Source organism: Cyphomyrmex costatus, unplaced genomic scaffold, assembly GCF_001594065.2.
Source record: "Cyphomyrmex costatus isolate MS0001 unplaced genomic scaffold, Ccosl1.0 scaffold23, whole genome shotgun sequence".
Classification (NCBI taxonomy): Eukaryota; Metazoa; Arthropoda; class Insecta; order Hymenoptera; family Formicidae; genus Cyphomyrmex; species Cyphomyrmex costatus.
The window spans coordinates 2,202,368-2,217,749 of record NW_017276368.1 but is presented as its reverse complement, the minus strand read 5'-3'; the positions used below and the strand labels follow the sequence as shown (position 1 = coordinate 2,217,749).

At 29.7% G+C, this 15,382-nt stretch overlaps 1 protein-coding gene across 4 annotated transcripts; it reads left to right on the top strand.

Annotated features, from left to right (window-relative positions):
• Positions 1-331: 331 nt before the first annotated feature.
• Positions 332-6,851, top strand: LOC108773992 (uncharacterized protein PFB0145c). Of its 4 annotated transcripts, XM_018539985.1 has the most exons (9): positions 332-465; positions 817-877; positions 3,351-3,425; positions 3,490-3,702; positions 4,409-4,567; positions 4,645-4,794; positions 4,862-4,958; positions 5,058-5,282; positions 5,364-6,851. In XM_018539985.1, the coding sequence occupies exons 3-9, from the start codon at positions 3,351-3,353 to the stop codon at positions 6,599-6,601; spliced, it is 2,157 nt and encodes a 718-aa protein (XP_018395487.1). In that variant the 5' UTR covers positions 332-465; positions 817-877; the 3' UTR covers positions 6,602-6,851. The 4 variants fall into 4 exon arrangements, with proteins under 4 accessions (XP_018395487.1, XP_018395486.1, XP_018395489.1 ...); XM_018539984.1 differs by lacking the exon at positions 817-877; XM_018539987.1 differs by lacking the exons at positions 332-465; positions 817-877 and adding an exon at positions 886-1,031.
• Positions 6,852-15,382: the final 8,531 nt, after the last annotated feature.

Below are 15,382 nucleotides of genomic sequence, written 5' to 3'. Positions count from 1 at the left end.
ATCTGATTTAATCTCCCACTCATTCTCATTCTCATTCTCCCATCTCTCTCATTACACCGTTAGGCGAGAAACACACTAGGTCTGTTCTTTTTTTCTGCACTGTGTCCACAGTGCAATAAGATAAAGTGAAACAGATATATGTTTGTTTCACTTCAACTTATTGCACTGTCTGAACTGGTGCAGGCAAAAAGAACAAGCCTTCTTTTACATAACGCATAAAGCATGTGCATAAGGAATTTCATTGGTCCATTTTCTTATACATGAGTCAATGGACCAATCAAATCCTTTATGTATATGGTTCATGCGTTATGCAAAGGTGTGTGCTGCGGCCTATAAGCTGCGTTTGGAAATATCATCCAGTTTCTCCGATAGTATTATCTTATCCTTGTTGTTCATTCATTGTTAAACAAAGATAAGACGATACACGGAGGTACTCGGATGATATTTCGAACGCAGCTTTGAATGGTAAGAGATAGAGATTGGCCGTCTACCATTATCCTTTCTTATTTTTATCGACCAATTTGATACTTGAATCCACTTGGATCGCGCAGTCCATTTTCTATTCTATATTTTTGAGCGGCGGTATTCATAGTCAATCGATTCTTATTTTAAGACTGTCTTAAGTACAGTTTTAAGATATCATAAGTCAATTAGAAGGCTGTATTAGCATATCTTAAGATATTACTTAAGACGGTCTTAAAATAATAACGGAGTATGAATACCGCTCTTTAAGACCATGTATAATACAAGGGCTGTGTTCCCTTTGACATTCCCAACGCTCGATTCATCCTTGTTATTTATTACATGTTAAACAAGGACAAACAATGCTCGCGAGTGCTCGTGCGATTGTGTGAGCGTTAAGTGGAACGTAGCCAAGGTAAAATATCTCACGTATAATGTACACCACCGAATCCTACTTTGGTCTAGTCCGATCTACTCCAGCTGCTCCAGTTTGACCAAATCTCACCAATCCCAGTCAGTCCAGTGTCAGTTACATTCAGTTCTGCGACGCTCCTACGCATTTAATCGTCGTACGTCGTACGTTATTATCACAATTGCAGCAAAGTGACGTGTTACTGCGATCACGACTAAATGAAGCTTATATCTCATTGCGATTTTCTTTATCATTTAACCGCAGGCATCCATGTCACCCTCCATGATTAAAATTCATTGCAGCAACAATTCATGTGAACATGCAGTATCCATCTATTATAATGTATAAAGAATAAAGCAAGTTTTGATCGAAATTAATGAAATTTGAAGCGATTGTTCGGAAATTCCGTCGCCTAGAACGTGTCATCGACGTCGGGGATACGTCGTGAATCTCAGCGCTCCGTTGATTTACTCGCGACGGAGATGATAACTCGTCTAGCTTTTTACTTTGCGGAGTCCTCGGTTGGATTAACGTAGGACGTAGGGTATAGGAGATCTAACCGCGAGATTCTTCCATTAGCGAGATTGACTGAAATCACGCACAGGCAACTCATACGTGTATCATATTAACGAATAAACAACGCGCGTTCATGGAAAAATTGATCGTTTGCAATCGGTTATTATTAAGTAGAGCACGAGGTAATTCGGAAGAGTGATGTTTCTTTCACAGCACGCAGTGACACGTAGTGATTCCTATCGCGTAGTATATCGCGCGAGTAATTTGCTTCAATGATCGTCCCATTATCAGATCAAAAGCAGAAAATGTACTATGCACTTTTAAAGATGTAGATTTATATCACATCTAAAAACAATACCACAGAGATGTAAAAAAACATTTTATATTTTATTATTACATCTGAACATCTGTGTAAAATTTAAGCATAATTCTGTTTTATTGGTTTAAAAATTATTTAATTTTTTTGTTTGTTTTTATTTTTATATTAAATCATATTTTATAATATACAAATTTGTGTGAGGAAGAATGTTAAGAATTAAAAATCAAATTTTATTAATATATACTGATTATAAAACTTTTTTTATAAGCCAAATTATTTGTTATTTTGTTTTCTTTTGTAGTTGGTTTTTAATAATGTATTTTTTCATAGATTAATATTAAAATTAAATAATATTGACTGATATTATTTTGATTGATTGTTTGACTAATATTTAGCTGAAACATCTTTGATTATGGATATCCAGAAGAGAAGGCAAGATGGGACATTTGTCTCCTTCTGAACTTGCCCTCCTCTTAAATAGACATGAGTGTCGATGAGGGCAGGTAGTATGTCAAACTTGCTACAGTATCTCTCTTATAATAGTAATAAAAAAAACTTTCTGAAAAACAAAATACGTTTTTCAACTTACAAATACCTTGTCACAGTGTGAAAGTTTTTAACCAAGCGTATACTTTTATAATCATATAAACACACACACATATATATATATATCAACTTTCGACATAATAATAATAATAAATGTGTGTGTGTGTGTGTGTCTAATACACACATACATACACATGTATATGATTTATGAATATAAATGTGTAAAAAATATACTAAAGATGTTATTATAATTAGTATTATTATTCTATTTTAGATCATGGCCCTTTTCCTACAAAAAAATCCTGACATTAAGAAAAATTTTTTTCTATTTATTTTTATCTAGAGGATTTATAGAATATTATTAATCTGATATGACAACCTTATTGTGGATCATTAAACTCTACTCTGTATAACGTTAATTGTATCACATTCATTATATTGATATTTATCAGTTATGAATTTAGATATATTGTGTACTGAAGAAGGTCTGAAACAGAATCAAACAATTTATATTATTAATTATTATCTTTTTTGATGGAGTTTGAGAGATGTTTTTATTGTTAATAAACTGAATTACACGCTATCATCCAACTTTTATTGGCAATTTTAATTTTGATTAGATTTATTCATCTATATTTAGAGTATATATTTCTATTATTATATCAATCTTTATTTTATTGCAAATCATTAAAGAGAACAATGAAAATTGAAATATATAACTTATTTTTTTTAAGCTAGCATTGCAAGTGTCGAAAAATCTGTAATTTGTATATTATAGATTTTTAGTACCAATGATATATATCCGAACAATTTAACTTCGCATTTATTTAAAATTTATATATCTTTTCTTTTTTTTCTCCAATGTGAAGAGAAAAAAAGGAAAAATGAATTATAGAAAAAGTTTAGTTTAAAAAAAGGCTCTAGAGTATTTGAGTCTCATCCCACACGAGTACATTAAAAAAGAAACGCACGGGTAATGTGGAGTTATATGCTTCCATCGTGATCTTTCGTTCAAAGATTTTAATAGAAAAATTGATCTAATATATATTTGTTTCTAATCTGCTACTTCAGTAATCTGGCTTCTTCAAATTACAGATGGCAGCAAATACACTCGAGGAGAAGATTAATAAGATAAGGCAACAAAATGAAGAAATTAAGAGAAGACATGAGGTAAGAATTGAGCGATTCGATGAATAACTGTTCTATGTAGAAAATAATGGACTTTGTTGCGTAGGAAGTGGAGGAAGATAAGAAAAATGCGGCTAAATTGAATGCACTGGTGCAAATGGTACCATCTACAGATTGGCCGGAAAGGAAGGAGCCACCAGAATTTTCTAATCCATCTAGAACAAGTAATAAAATAAAATTTATCAAAGAACATCATGAACATCCTCAGCAATACCAGTCCACGAATGGTGAAGGACGAAAAGTTCATACCTTTGCTCAGGTACACAAAAATTGTATTGAGAAGAATAAGATTCTTGATTTGATCGAAGAAGATCATACATTCAAGGCAGATGTTGGTGTTTCATAATATTTTTGCGTAAATCTTATAATTTCCAGTTCAATAAATGATAAAGACATTCGTCATGAAATATAGAAAGATCCAGGTTTGAATATTGACTGAGATGATTTTCACAATAAATTCTTTTCAGTGCAGCGTATTAAAATGCATTGATATTATTAAATTGTCAGTTTAATTTGTGGTACTATATTATATTTTAGCTTCAGTTTAGAATTGTATTTCAAAACTAACAAGTATCGAATAATTGACACATAGTTTACTTAAACTACAAATTGTAAGATTTACGCAAAAACATCATTAAGCATCAACATGTGCTTCGACCAAATATTCTTCGTTTACTTGTGTTGAACATTTCTTGATTGATATTCATTATTATTATTTTAATTTAATTTAATAAGGGGTCTGTTTTTTGTTCCTCCACTGTTTGAACTAGTGCACACGGTGCAATAAGTTAAAGTGAAACAAACGTATATTTGTTTTACTCCAACTTATTGCACCGTGTGTACTAGTTCAGACAGTGCAGGAACAAAAAACAGATCCAAGATCTTTCTTGTTTAAAAGCTTAGACTTTTTTAAACTTTGATATTGTATAAATTGAGAAAATTCTTATCACTGTTTTAATTTTTAGGGACAAGGGCCTCCACCTGATCCTAAATATAATTTCCTTGCTGATGCTGAGAGAGAAGGAGGTGAAAGAGAGGGCACGAAGGACAACTCAAATAGAGGCCAGAAACATTCAAGAGGCATGTTTAAGAAGAAACCAGGAGGAAAAGATGGAATGCAAAGAGTATGTAAAACTTAAAACGAAATATCCTAAATATGCCTAGACACTCTTGTTTTTTAAATGAGCTACTTCTTGAAAAGGATTGTAGAACAAATAGAGGATCATACAGGGATGAGCATCAGCCAGAGTACGAAGCTTGGAGAGCTGAGAGAAATCGTATTGATGAAGATCGCATTAGCAGACAGAGAACTGCAGAAGGTAATTGGCGTAGAGAATGGGATAATAACAAGGTGAGAGAGGAAATGTGTTGCTATATGATTGGTATAGATACAATAGGTCATATAAATGCAATTGCAGGCTCACATTGTGGATGAAATGGCGAGAACTGAGACTAAATTAGAAGATCATATAAAAAAGGACTTTAAAGATTTTGATAAAAAATACAATGTTAATGGTAAGAACTAATACTCTTATACATAAGTAAAAATCAAGGAAATTGTTAATTATGTTTTTATCATTAGATATATGTGTATACAATTGGTTTTTTCTGCAGGAAATGATTATATAAGCTATAATCGCGGTAATCATCGTTCCTATCGAGGAAATTCGAGACATTTTCATAATAATTATGAAAACAATTCCAACAGTACATATCAAGTTGGACACTTTAAAAATTCTTCCAGTTCCGAAAAGAGAACTGTTGTTGCTACCGACAAAAGTATAAAAATTACGTTGAATCAAGAAAATATGGCAAAAGGTCCAGTCATGAGTGTCAAAGGTATTACATTAAAAATTACAGTGACATATATTTCCGAATATAAAAAATATTTGAAATACTTTTTTAATGTTATAATTTTAGTAAATTCACCAAGTATTGCTGGAACAGGACGAGTCGGACCGCGACAAAAAAGTCGTGTAACATATAGTAGTCATTCGGATGTTGAAGTAACTTCCCCTGACACCGAGTCCTTTTCATGTCCAAAGTTGTATGAAGACAGACCTAAAGGTACCTATTGTGAAAATCTGCACGAATCCTCGAATTGGCGAAAGTCACAACTTTCACCAAAGAAAAAAGACTTCAGTAACAAATCTCCTTACTTTCGTAAGAAAGAAATTAAAAGAGAAGATGAGAGCTTGCAAAAATATCATAAAATAGAATCACCTCGGAAAGAATATAAGGAATCACATACACAAAAGTTTTATCAATCTAAATCTCAAAATTATGAGGAAAACACTGCAGAGTCACAAGACATAACGACAGTAAACAAAAAAGAAAGCAATATAATTTTTTCTAAAGAATCTGATATGAATAATATAGGAATAAACAATATGGATAATCAGAACAGCAATTTAAACTCACACATAAACGAAACACGTGAAATTTATACAGACAAAGAAGATGAGGCTGATTTACAAAACTTAGATTTATCTTCATTTGAGAGTGATACAGAGATAATTGAAGCATGTGAAAAAGATAGAAAGAAGGAAGATAAATTGGATGAGTTGCAAAATGTTCAAACAATTGTGACATTCGAATGTAAAAATACTAAAACAAAGTTAATTACAGCGTCACTAGAAAATAATAATGATGAAAATAAGACTCAATATGTGGAAAACTTGTCATGTGATGCTAATAAAGATACTAGGGAAACTATAATGAAAAATGAAGATTCAGAACGAGAGAGAACTAAAAAAATCTTAACAAATAACTGTGATAATAAACAAACTAAAGATATGAGTGAACAAGAAAAAGGCATCAAACATTGTGCAGAAATCTCTCTAAAACAAAAAGAAGTAAACAGTGTTATGAGTCTATCTTTAACTGATGTAGATTATAATATAGCAAAACAAAGTAATAAATTAAAAAGCGACTACAAAGCCTTTAAAGGGAAAGAAATTTTAGCTATTGAAGATGAAGTTATTACAGATGAAAAAATTAACACTGGTTATAAACAGGATGTAACAAAATGTATTAATGAAACTAAAGAAGACACTAAAGAGAAAGAGCGTAACGTTGCAAATAGCATTATAATTGATAAAATCGAATCTTTAAAAGAAGATTTACACATAGAAGAAAAGGCAGCTTCAAGTGACTAAAATTGAAAGATAAAAAAGAGAAATACAAAATAAAAAAATACGAAATGTTACAATATAACTATAAGTTACCGAAAATGTGTGATACAAAACAAAGCTTTTATAAATACATGTTGAAATGCATGACATATATTTCAAAAGTTAATTTTTATGGCAATATACGAGTTGAGAAAATGTAGTTATTCGAATACGTTAGTTCTCAACAAGAGAGAAAGAAAAAAAAAGAGGATGATTTAAAATACTGTAACAAGAAAATTTTTGAAAAATTAAGTTAAAAAAGGTTATTTATAAATAATAATTTTGCGGACTAATATCTGAGATATAAGGGTAAAGGAGTCCTAAAGTCGTTTGTATTACCGACTAAATGTAATAATTTTTGTATAACAATTATATACTTTTTCCTTTTTTACAGAATTGAAAATCTTTTTACAGATTTAAAGTATAATGTATTAATATACGCGCACGCGCGTGTGTCTGTGACATACAGTCGGTTACTAAAAGGTTGCAACACTTTTTAATTCGATGGCTTTCGGAACGCAAAAATTCTGACAGAGCAGGCCAGCATACTGAATGCTTATTCAGTGATTATCATTGGTTACGATAATTGTCAAAGTGATGCAGAATCGTCTTGTACACAGTAAAATGAAAAAAATGTATTTGGTGCAGCGGACAATTCTTAAGATACCCTTTGGATACCATAAAATATATCGTAGTAAGTAATAATGAAGTAAACGCTAAATTTTGTTTTATAAATTTATTTATATTTTCAAAAATAAATAATAAACAATAATTATTAACATTAATAATTATTTTTAATAGTATAATGAACACAGCAATAATACAACAATGATTATTTTCAATAATAATAAACACAATAATAATATTCAACGTTTGATCGTCCCGACAAAGAAGCAATCAATCGTTGAATATTATTATTGTGTTTATTATTATTGAAAATAATTATTGTATTAATACTATGTTTATTATAATTAAAAATAATAATTAATACGTAAAGTTCTTCCACTTGCTTCGATATCACAGACTTGCTAAAATTGATCGTCCCGACAAAGAAGCGATCAATCATTGAATATTATTATTGTGTTTATTATTATTGAAAATAATTATTGTTGTATTATTGTTATATTATTGTTGTGTTTATTATTATTAAAAGTAATTATTAATGTTAATAATTATTGTTTATTTTATTTTTTTTTTTGAAAATATAAATAAATTTATAAAACAAATTTAGCGTTTATTTCATTATTATTTACTACAATATATTAATACCTAATATCGCACACATACATATATATACATATTAAATTTTCTAACTGATCTTTCATATTAAATATCTAATTCTAAGAACTCAAGATTATTTGTTTGTAATCTACAGTTTAAAGAAACTTAAACAGATATTGTTTTGAGTCGACGTTAGAAGTCATTAACAAAACTGTAATTTTCCAAACATTTTTTGTTTTTAGAAATCGACCGGTTTTGAACTATCATATCGCTTATACTTTAAATATGAAGAAGGATTTTGTAAATCTGTAAGGCAAATTAGAAAAATATTTATTTGAAAAAAAATCGCAAAAAAACAGACGACTATAGGGTCCTCTAAGAGTCCTCTTTCATCAACTTTGATTAATGTGATTGATAGTTAATTCAATCATCACAATTGCCAACTGAGCATAGTTTGTCAGAAGAGGAAGAAAGGTTTTAATTTATTGAACTACTATTGGTATATATGCGAGTTAATCGTCGATTAATTTAATTATCTAAAGGTTGGTGAAAGAGGGCCTAAATAGCTAATTACAGATTATATGGTTTCATCAATGTTAGTTACTTGATCGGTCGATTAACTTTGTGTGCCTTCCAACAAGCGACGAAATGACACAGTGATTATCTTATCCTTGTTTAACATTGGCGAACAACAAGGATGTACTAATATATTTTGTGTTATACTGTGTCATCTGTGTTGCTTGTTGGAAGGCACTCTGTCATCAGAATCACCGACGAGATGTTATTATTATTTTATATATTTTATGGCAAAATTACAATTTTTTTCTCTACAGTTATTATTTTTATTGATAAACTTGGTAACATTAAAATCACAATTTTACTTAAAAATCGTTGTTGAGTGTTGAGTTTTAAATGCATATACATATCTACGAAACTAACAAATTATAAAATTAGTATTATATTATCAGTTTCTTAGCATGAATCCTCATAAGGCACCGATGTTTTGATATCAAGCGCTGATTAGTAAAAAAACAGTTTGTAAGGTTAAAATATATCCCCATCACTCATTTTTCACAAATCATGCTCGATGTCAAAGCGCCGGTGTCTACTTGAGGATCCATGAGTGCTTTCCAATTACTCTCAACATATCTTGACACAACGTACATAGGAATGCACAAAGTGCAGCGTTGTGCATGACTCAATGTTACTAAATGACTTGAATGTTACTAAAAAACATAAGGCTACACAGCCCTCGGCTGAGCACAGATGTGTAGTCTGTAGTGTTTGTCAACGATAACGGGCAATTGGAAAGTACTCCATGCTTACTTATATAGACGCAGGGTGCGTTCCGAGTTATGCATAAGATATCATATTATCCTTCTTTATTATTCAGTGAACAACAAAGACAAATAATGCATCATGCGCTTCATGTGTAACTCGGAACGCATCTTCAGTTTTACAGCTTATAATTAAGTCTTTCTAATTCTCTAGAATTTGAAAGAGATAAGAAATAAGTTGAACCTCGGTTAAAAGTTAACGGTGAGTTGTAAAATTAAGTCATAGCGTTTTTTAAGTGGGTTTGAACCCGATCCAGATCGATTAACTCATGTTTGACCCGAAATCATAATCTCGTCCAGTCAGAAATTAAAGGAAACTCTGCGTTCTGCAGAGTTTTGCAATTGTAAAATTCTTTAATATGATTGGTCTTGCCTTTACTTCCTCATCAGATCTAAATGTATAAGCCAATCATATTCAAGAATTTTACAACAGTTGCAAAGTGGTTTTTTTCTGCTGAATGTAGCCAAAGTAGAGCATGGACGTCATCGATCCGACCCGGGTTATTAGGTTAAAACTCACTGTACTCGAAACGCTATTAATCACTTATAAATATAACAAGGACTCTAATACTCGTCAGGATGTCAATCTTTAAAAATAGGTTTCTAATTGTTTAATACATCTTGACGCAAATTTAGGAAATTAATTCACATCCCTATAAGCGCAAAATATTCCTAAAATGTTATATAAATATTATTAAAAAATTAAAATAAATTATTATATTTCAAGAATATTGTTTATTTTTTATTATATTGTTTATTTAATATTATAAGAGTATTCTATGAATATTATATGTTTTCTCTTAAATAACGTTTCGGTGTAATTTTACGTACATACATACCCAGTTCAACAACTGCTCCTACTGCAATTAAGACTAAAATAATTTTTCAGTCTTTTTTTGAACGCATACTTGAACTGAACCGATGTAACAGTTTTAAAAATTGAAGTAAATGAATTGTTATACTATTTTTTAATGTTTATACAATATTAAAGTTGTGTGTGTGTGTGTAATAATGTTAAATAATTAACATTATTTTTAATAATTATATAATATTATCAAGAATGGAGACATGTAATCATTTATTAATTAATATTTCAAGAATATTATTTAACATTACATAATTTTAGTAAAATATTTTTAAAGTGTTATATTTAATATTCTGGGAATATATATATTAAAAGTATTATTTAATGTGTATGGCGGATAACATTTTGTGACTTTTAATTACATAATCTTTGTTGTTGCAATAACTTCATAATCTTAAAAGAATTAAATTATATATTAACACTGAAAATATGAAAATTGATTTGTATTCAATTGTACCAATTATTATAATGGACACAATATATATTATAGTATTGTTCGTTTTGTTTGTTTTATATCTATCTCGGAACAGAGAAACCCAATCAGACCTGAGTATCTTTGGGTTAACCCATTAACGCGCAGAAGGACATTTTTTGCTTGATTTCAAGATAATTTTTATCACACTAAAACATGAAATATTTCAACAAAACTTGGTATCTTAATGTTTTGAGGGTCTTGACCATCGATGGTGTCCTTACCGAAAATTAGAAAAATTGTTACCAATTCGAAGACCTTTAAAAAAAGTGTGGATAATTTTTTCATTTTTTAATATTTTTTTAAAAGTGTTGCTGACTTTGACCGAGCCTAGCATTCAATATATCGGAAGTCCTTCACTTAGTGTCTGGGCGCGCGAAGGTGCGGAGAACGCTACTTGTGCATCGTAGCCGCAGGCGTCCAGTGTTTGGAGAGCGCACCATCTTTATTTTATTGCTTATAGAGGCTACGCAGAATAAAAGGAACAGGAAACACAGAACAGAGAATAAGAATTTCAACATATCAGAAATCATATACTTTGGAATAAATAGTGTGTATTCCACAGTACATGATTTCTGATAGGTTGAAATTCTTATTCTCCGTTCTCTGTTCCTTTTATTCTGCGCATTCATTACACACACAAACACACACACCTGTCCGGTTTCGAAATGGCCGGTGCTTTGCATATAGTTTACGTCTTTTTTGGGGAGTCCTGTGGAAGGTTAAGGGCGTCTTGGAAACGACTATCCACGTTTATCCGGTTACCCCGGAACCTGGGCTATTTAAATTAAGAAGAAGAAGAATGCGGCATTGTTGGACTTAATTTTTATCTTTTATCTTTATCTATTATCTCTTTCAATCAATAATGCTACACACACACACAAACAGCACAATTGAAATGTGTGAATGCAATTAAATGCGTATTTCATAATGTTTATTATGTCGTAATTCTATCTCTTATAGTTTCGAAGATATATTCATTCTGAAAGAAAAAAATCGATTTTTATCAAAGGAGGTTTTCTCCCTTTTAATGTACGATTCAACCGATATAAGAAAAAACTTTCTTAATTTTGTCTATAGAACAACATAACTAAAAATTCATCAAAATCGGAAGGAGACGGTTTTGTGTTCCTTTGTATTTAATTAAGTTCCCTTAGTAAGTAACGGTTATCTTTTACAATAAATATATTTTTGATAATATTAAATGTGCAAATATTAGAAACAATAATTATTATATGTATATTTGAAAAGAAATTTATATCTCTTTAAAGAACATTATAAAATTATATTTGCGTTTGCCTTTGGTGCTAAGCCGGGCTAAAATATGACAATTTTTAATAATTAATAACTCGTTAACTATTGTGAAAATTCAAAGATTATAGTGAACTTTTTGACTCAGTTTAATCTATCTGCATATCATCAAAATTATCCCAAATACTCTGGAACCCTGTATACATACATATACGTATATAATATTATATATATATATATATATATATATATTAACGAAATATTTAATTTATCCCTCATTTTTTCTTCTATAATTAATATATGAATAAGCAAGAGAAATTCGAAATGAAATTTAATTTCGTATCAGAAACAAATTTCTATGGATAATTCTAATAAAGAAATAACGTGCTCATGTTAGCAATAGTGAAGTACAAATAAAGAATACATTCGTAAAATTTTGTTAATATATTATCGTTCCTCGTACTCAATGTATTTTCATATTTTTTATAATATGGAGACCGCTTTACATCATTTTTATAATGTTTATAGGTATAGTCTGCCTACACAACATCAAAGAGATTTGCTGTCCTTAAAACGCCGCAAAATATGAATATTTTTTCAAAAGCGCTTTAAAAGCCTTGCTCGCCTTCGTTCGTGTTAGTTTTCGAGGTGTTTCATCATTAGCTTCAATAATTTAAGTTCAACAACCATCTCTTTAAATTCACTCAACGGATTTTACATTATGGCGTTCTATTTTTCTCTCAAGGCTGATTATAAGAGAGAGACCGTTCTAAAAGATATTGTTAGAAGATTTATTCAACGATATATCAAAAAGCGAAATTAAAATATACAAGACGAGTCATTTACAACGACTCACAATCTGTCATCATCCGATAATTACAAAGAGAAGATTCCAACACAATTCTCATTCAATTATCTTTGATAATTATTGTTGATACAAAAGAAGTAAGATGATCCCTCGTTAACGATCTAAATTGATTTCATGAATAGCATGATTTTACTTACATTTTGTATGTTATTTTGTGTTATTGATATATTCATCGATATGAAACATCAATTATGCGCGATCGTAGTTTATAAGTTTAACTCTTAACATCTACGGTTCTCCAATATAACGCTTAACATCATTCGACAAAGATCTTTGCTCAATAAAGTAGTAATACATTGTTATCATAGTGTGTGATACTGTTATTATTTTTATCAATATTATCGTTCTGGAAGACATATTATTGGAAGACTCGTTTCGCGATTATTAATTGCATTTTAATTAGTCTGAGTATCATGTCTGCAGAATGCTCGCGGTATAACTTGAAGAAACAAAAGCAGAACGATTAACAATCGAAGAATCTGCATTTCTCGAGAATGTCATGAAGAATATATTTTTTGTATAAAATTTCCACTATTTTTTTATAAAAGATTTTATAAAATATTCAAAAAGCATGTGAAAATTCAAATATTCAATAATTCAAAAAGTGTATAATTTGTAAATCTAAAAAGACTTTTATAAAATCAAACGTCCATTTTGATGAAAAAAAATTTATAATATTTTGTAATATTTTTAAGAATTTTTCATTTAAATTTATGAATATTTGAAAAATATTTATAAAAATATTAATATCTTGAATTTTTTCAAAAATTTTCTTTGGAAATGAAATTAAAAATCTTAAAAATCTTAAATTTTTAAAGAAAATTTTTTAATTCATATATATAATACAAAAAATTTTAGTGTAAAGATATAGATAAAACTATTATACATAAAAAATAGACAAATTTTATTCTAGCTCTATTTGAAAGTTGCTATTTTTTTAAAGGTCTAATCAGACTGAAAAGTATTATATCTTTATTTATTGAAATATTCATTTTTAACAACTATATCTTAATATTTGTATGCACAAAAAATGAGATAAATTAATTATCTAAAGAAAACACATAGTTGTTTTAAAAAACATATGTTGTATTTGCAAGTATGTATATTGCAAATTGCATTTTTTTAAATAACAATAAAAGTAAATAAAGATGTCAAATTCAACTAGAGAACTACTCTAATTTATAAACAAAAAAATTAATTTTTTTCATTTTCTATAAGTTACATCAATTTATTCGTCTCTCATTATATATTCCGTGCATAAAAGTATAAGGTATAATTACCAATAAATAAATAGTTTAGAGTAAAAATACTTTTTAATCACAAAATATAGCGATTTTCAAATGATGTTAAAACAAAATTTATTTTATGGTTTTGTCTGAGAAAACTTTTGATTGCATAATCTTACATATATAATCTAGAATATCACAGTTTCAGCCAATTAGACTAAAACCACTTTTTTCATATTTTTTATTAGTGCGGAATTTTCTCTCTTCCGCAATAATTTGCGGAAAAATACAATCTGATGCTAATCGTAATAATTGTATGACATAAATTTTACGAAATATATCCCATAAAAACGTTTTTCGAATTATCGCAGCATTCTGCAGTTTCATGGAACGACTACATTATCTATATTCCTTAAACTAATGATCTATACGATCTTGGAAGACATTGGATTATACAACTAATTGTACTCAATTGTACATAACTGTTCACGCATTGCTTTGCATCTTGTTTGTACGGCGATAAGACGGCATGGTAAACCATTCCAAAGTTATTTGGCTGAATTATTATATCGACTAACGCATATCGCTAACATAGCTTGACGTGGTCGCCGTGCGTCGCGATATACAATTCAACTCATCGCATAAAAATTATACATGGGTATGTGTGTGTGTGTATATATATGTTGTGTGTGTGTGTATATATATATATATATATATATTAGGGCAGTAAAATAAAATATAACGGATAAAAAATTCAGACATTGAAGTCAACTAACATGTTAATAATTACTATAGTTGGCAAGACTTGGCTTGTTCCATTGTAAAACTAGACAACAGATATTTTATTGATAAAATTCTTTAGGTTGGAATCGTATCCTTTCACAAATAACCTCCTGCACTGTTGCATCCGACAAAAATTTCCTATTTTTCATATTCTTCTTCAGATTTCCACAAAAGTAGAAATCGCATTACGACAAGTCTTAGCTGCAGACCAGTTGCTCTAGTATTTCTTATCGGAACTGTCGCTATGCAATTTTTACACTTTTAAAAAAACCTGTACCTTGATCTGTAACTTTTAACAATTCGTTATTATTACATATATTGTCGTTGCGTAGATATTATACATGATAAAAATGCTGTGTAATGATAACGTAACGAACTATTGTATAGAGTTACAAAATCGGAGTACTGAAGAAAAATTTGAAAGGCAGGAAATTTCTGTCGGACGCAGAAGTGCAGGAGGCTGTTTTCGAGTGAGTTCAATCTTAATTCAAAAAATTTTATAAACAGGGTATCCGTCATTTGATTTGACAATTAAAAAAAATGCTTTGTTAACCATGATAATTAACATCTTAGATAGTTTCATTCTGAATTTTTCGTCTGCTATACGTTTCATCTGATCGCCCTAGTATACAACTTCGCAGCGATATAATTATAAAATCCAGAAAATTGTAACAGTAACCAACTACTAGTTAGGCTGCGCTTTGTTTACTGCAGCATAATGGAAGACATTGTCATCTTTATAG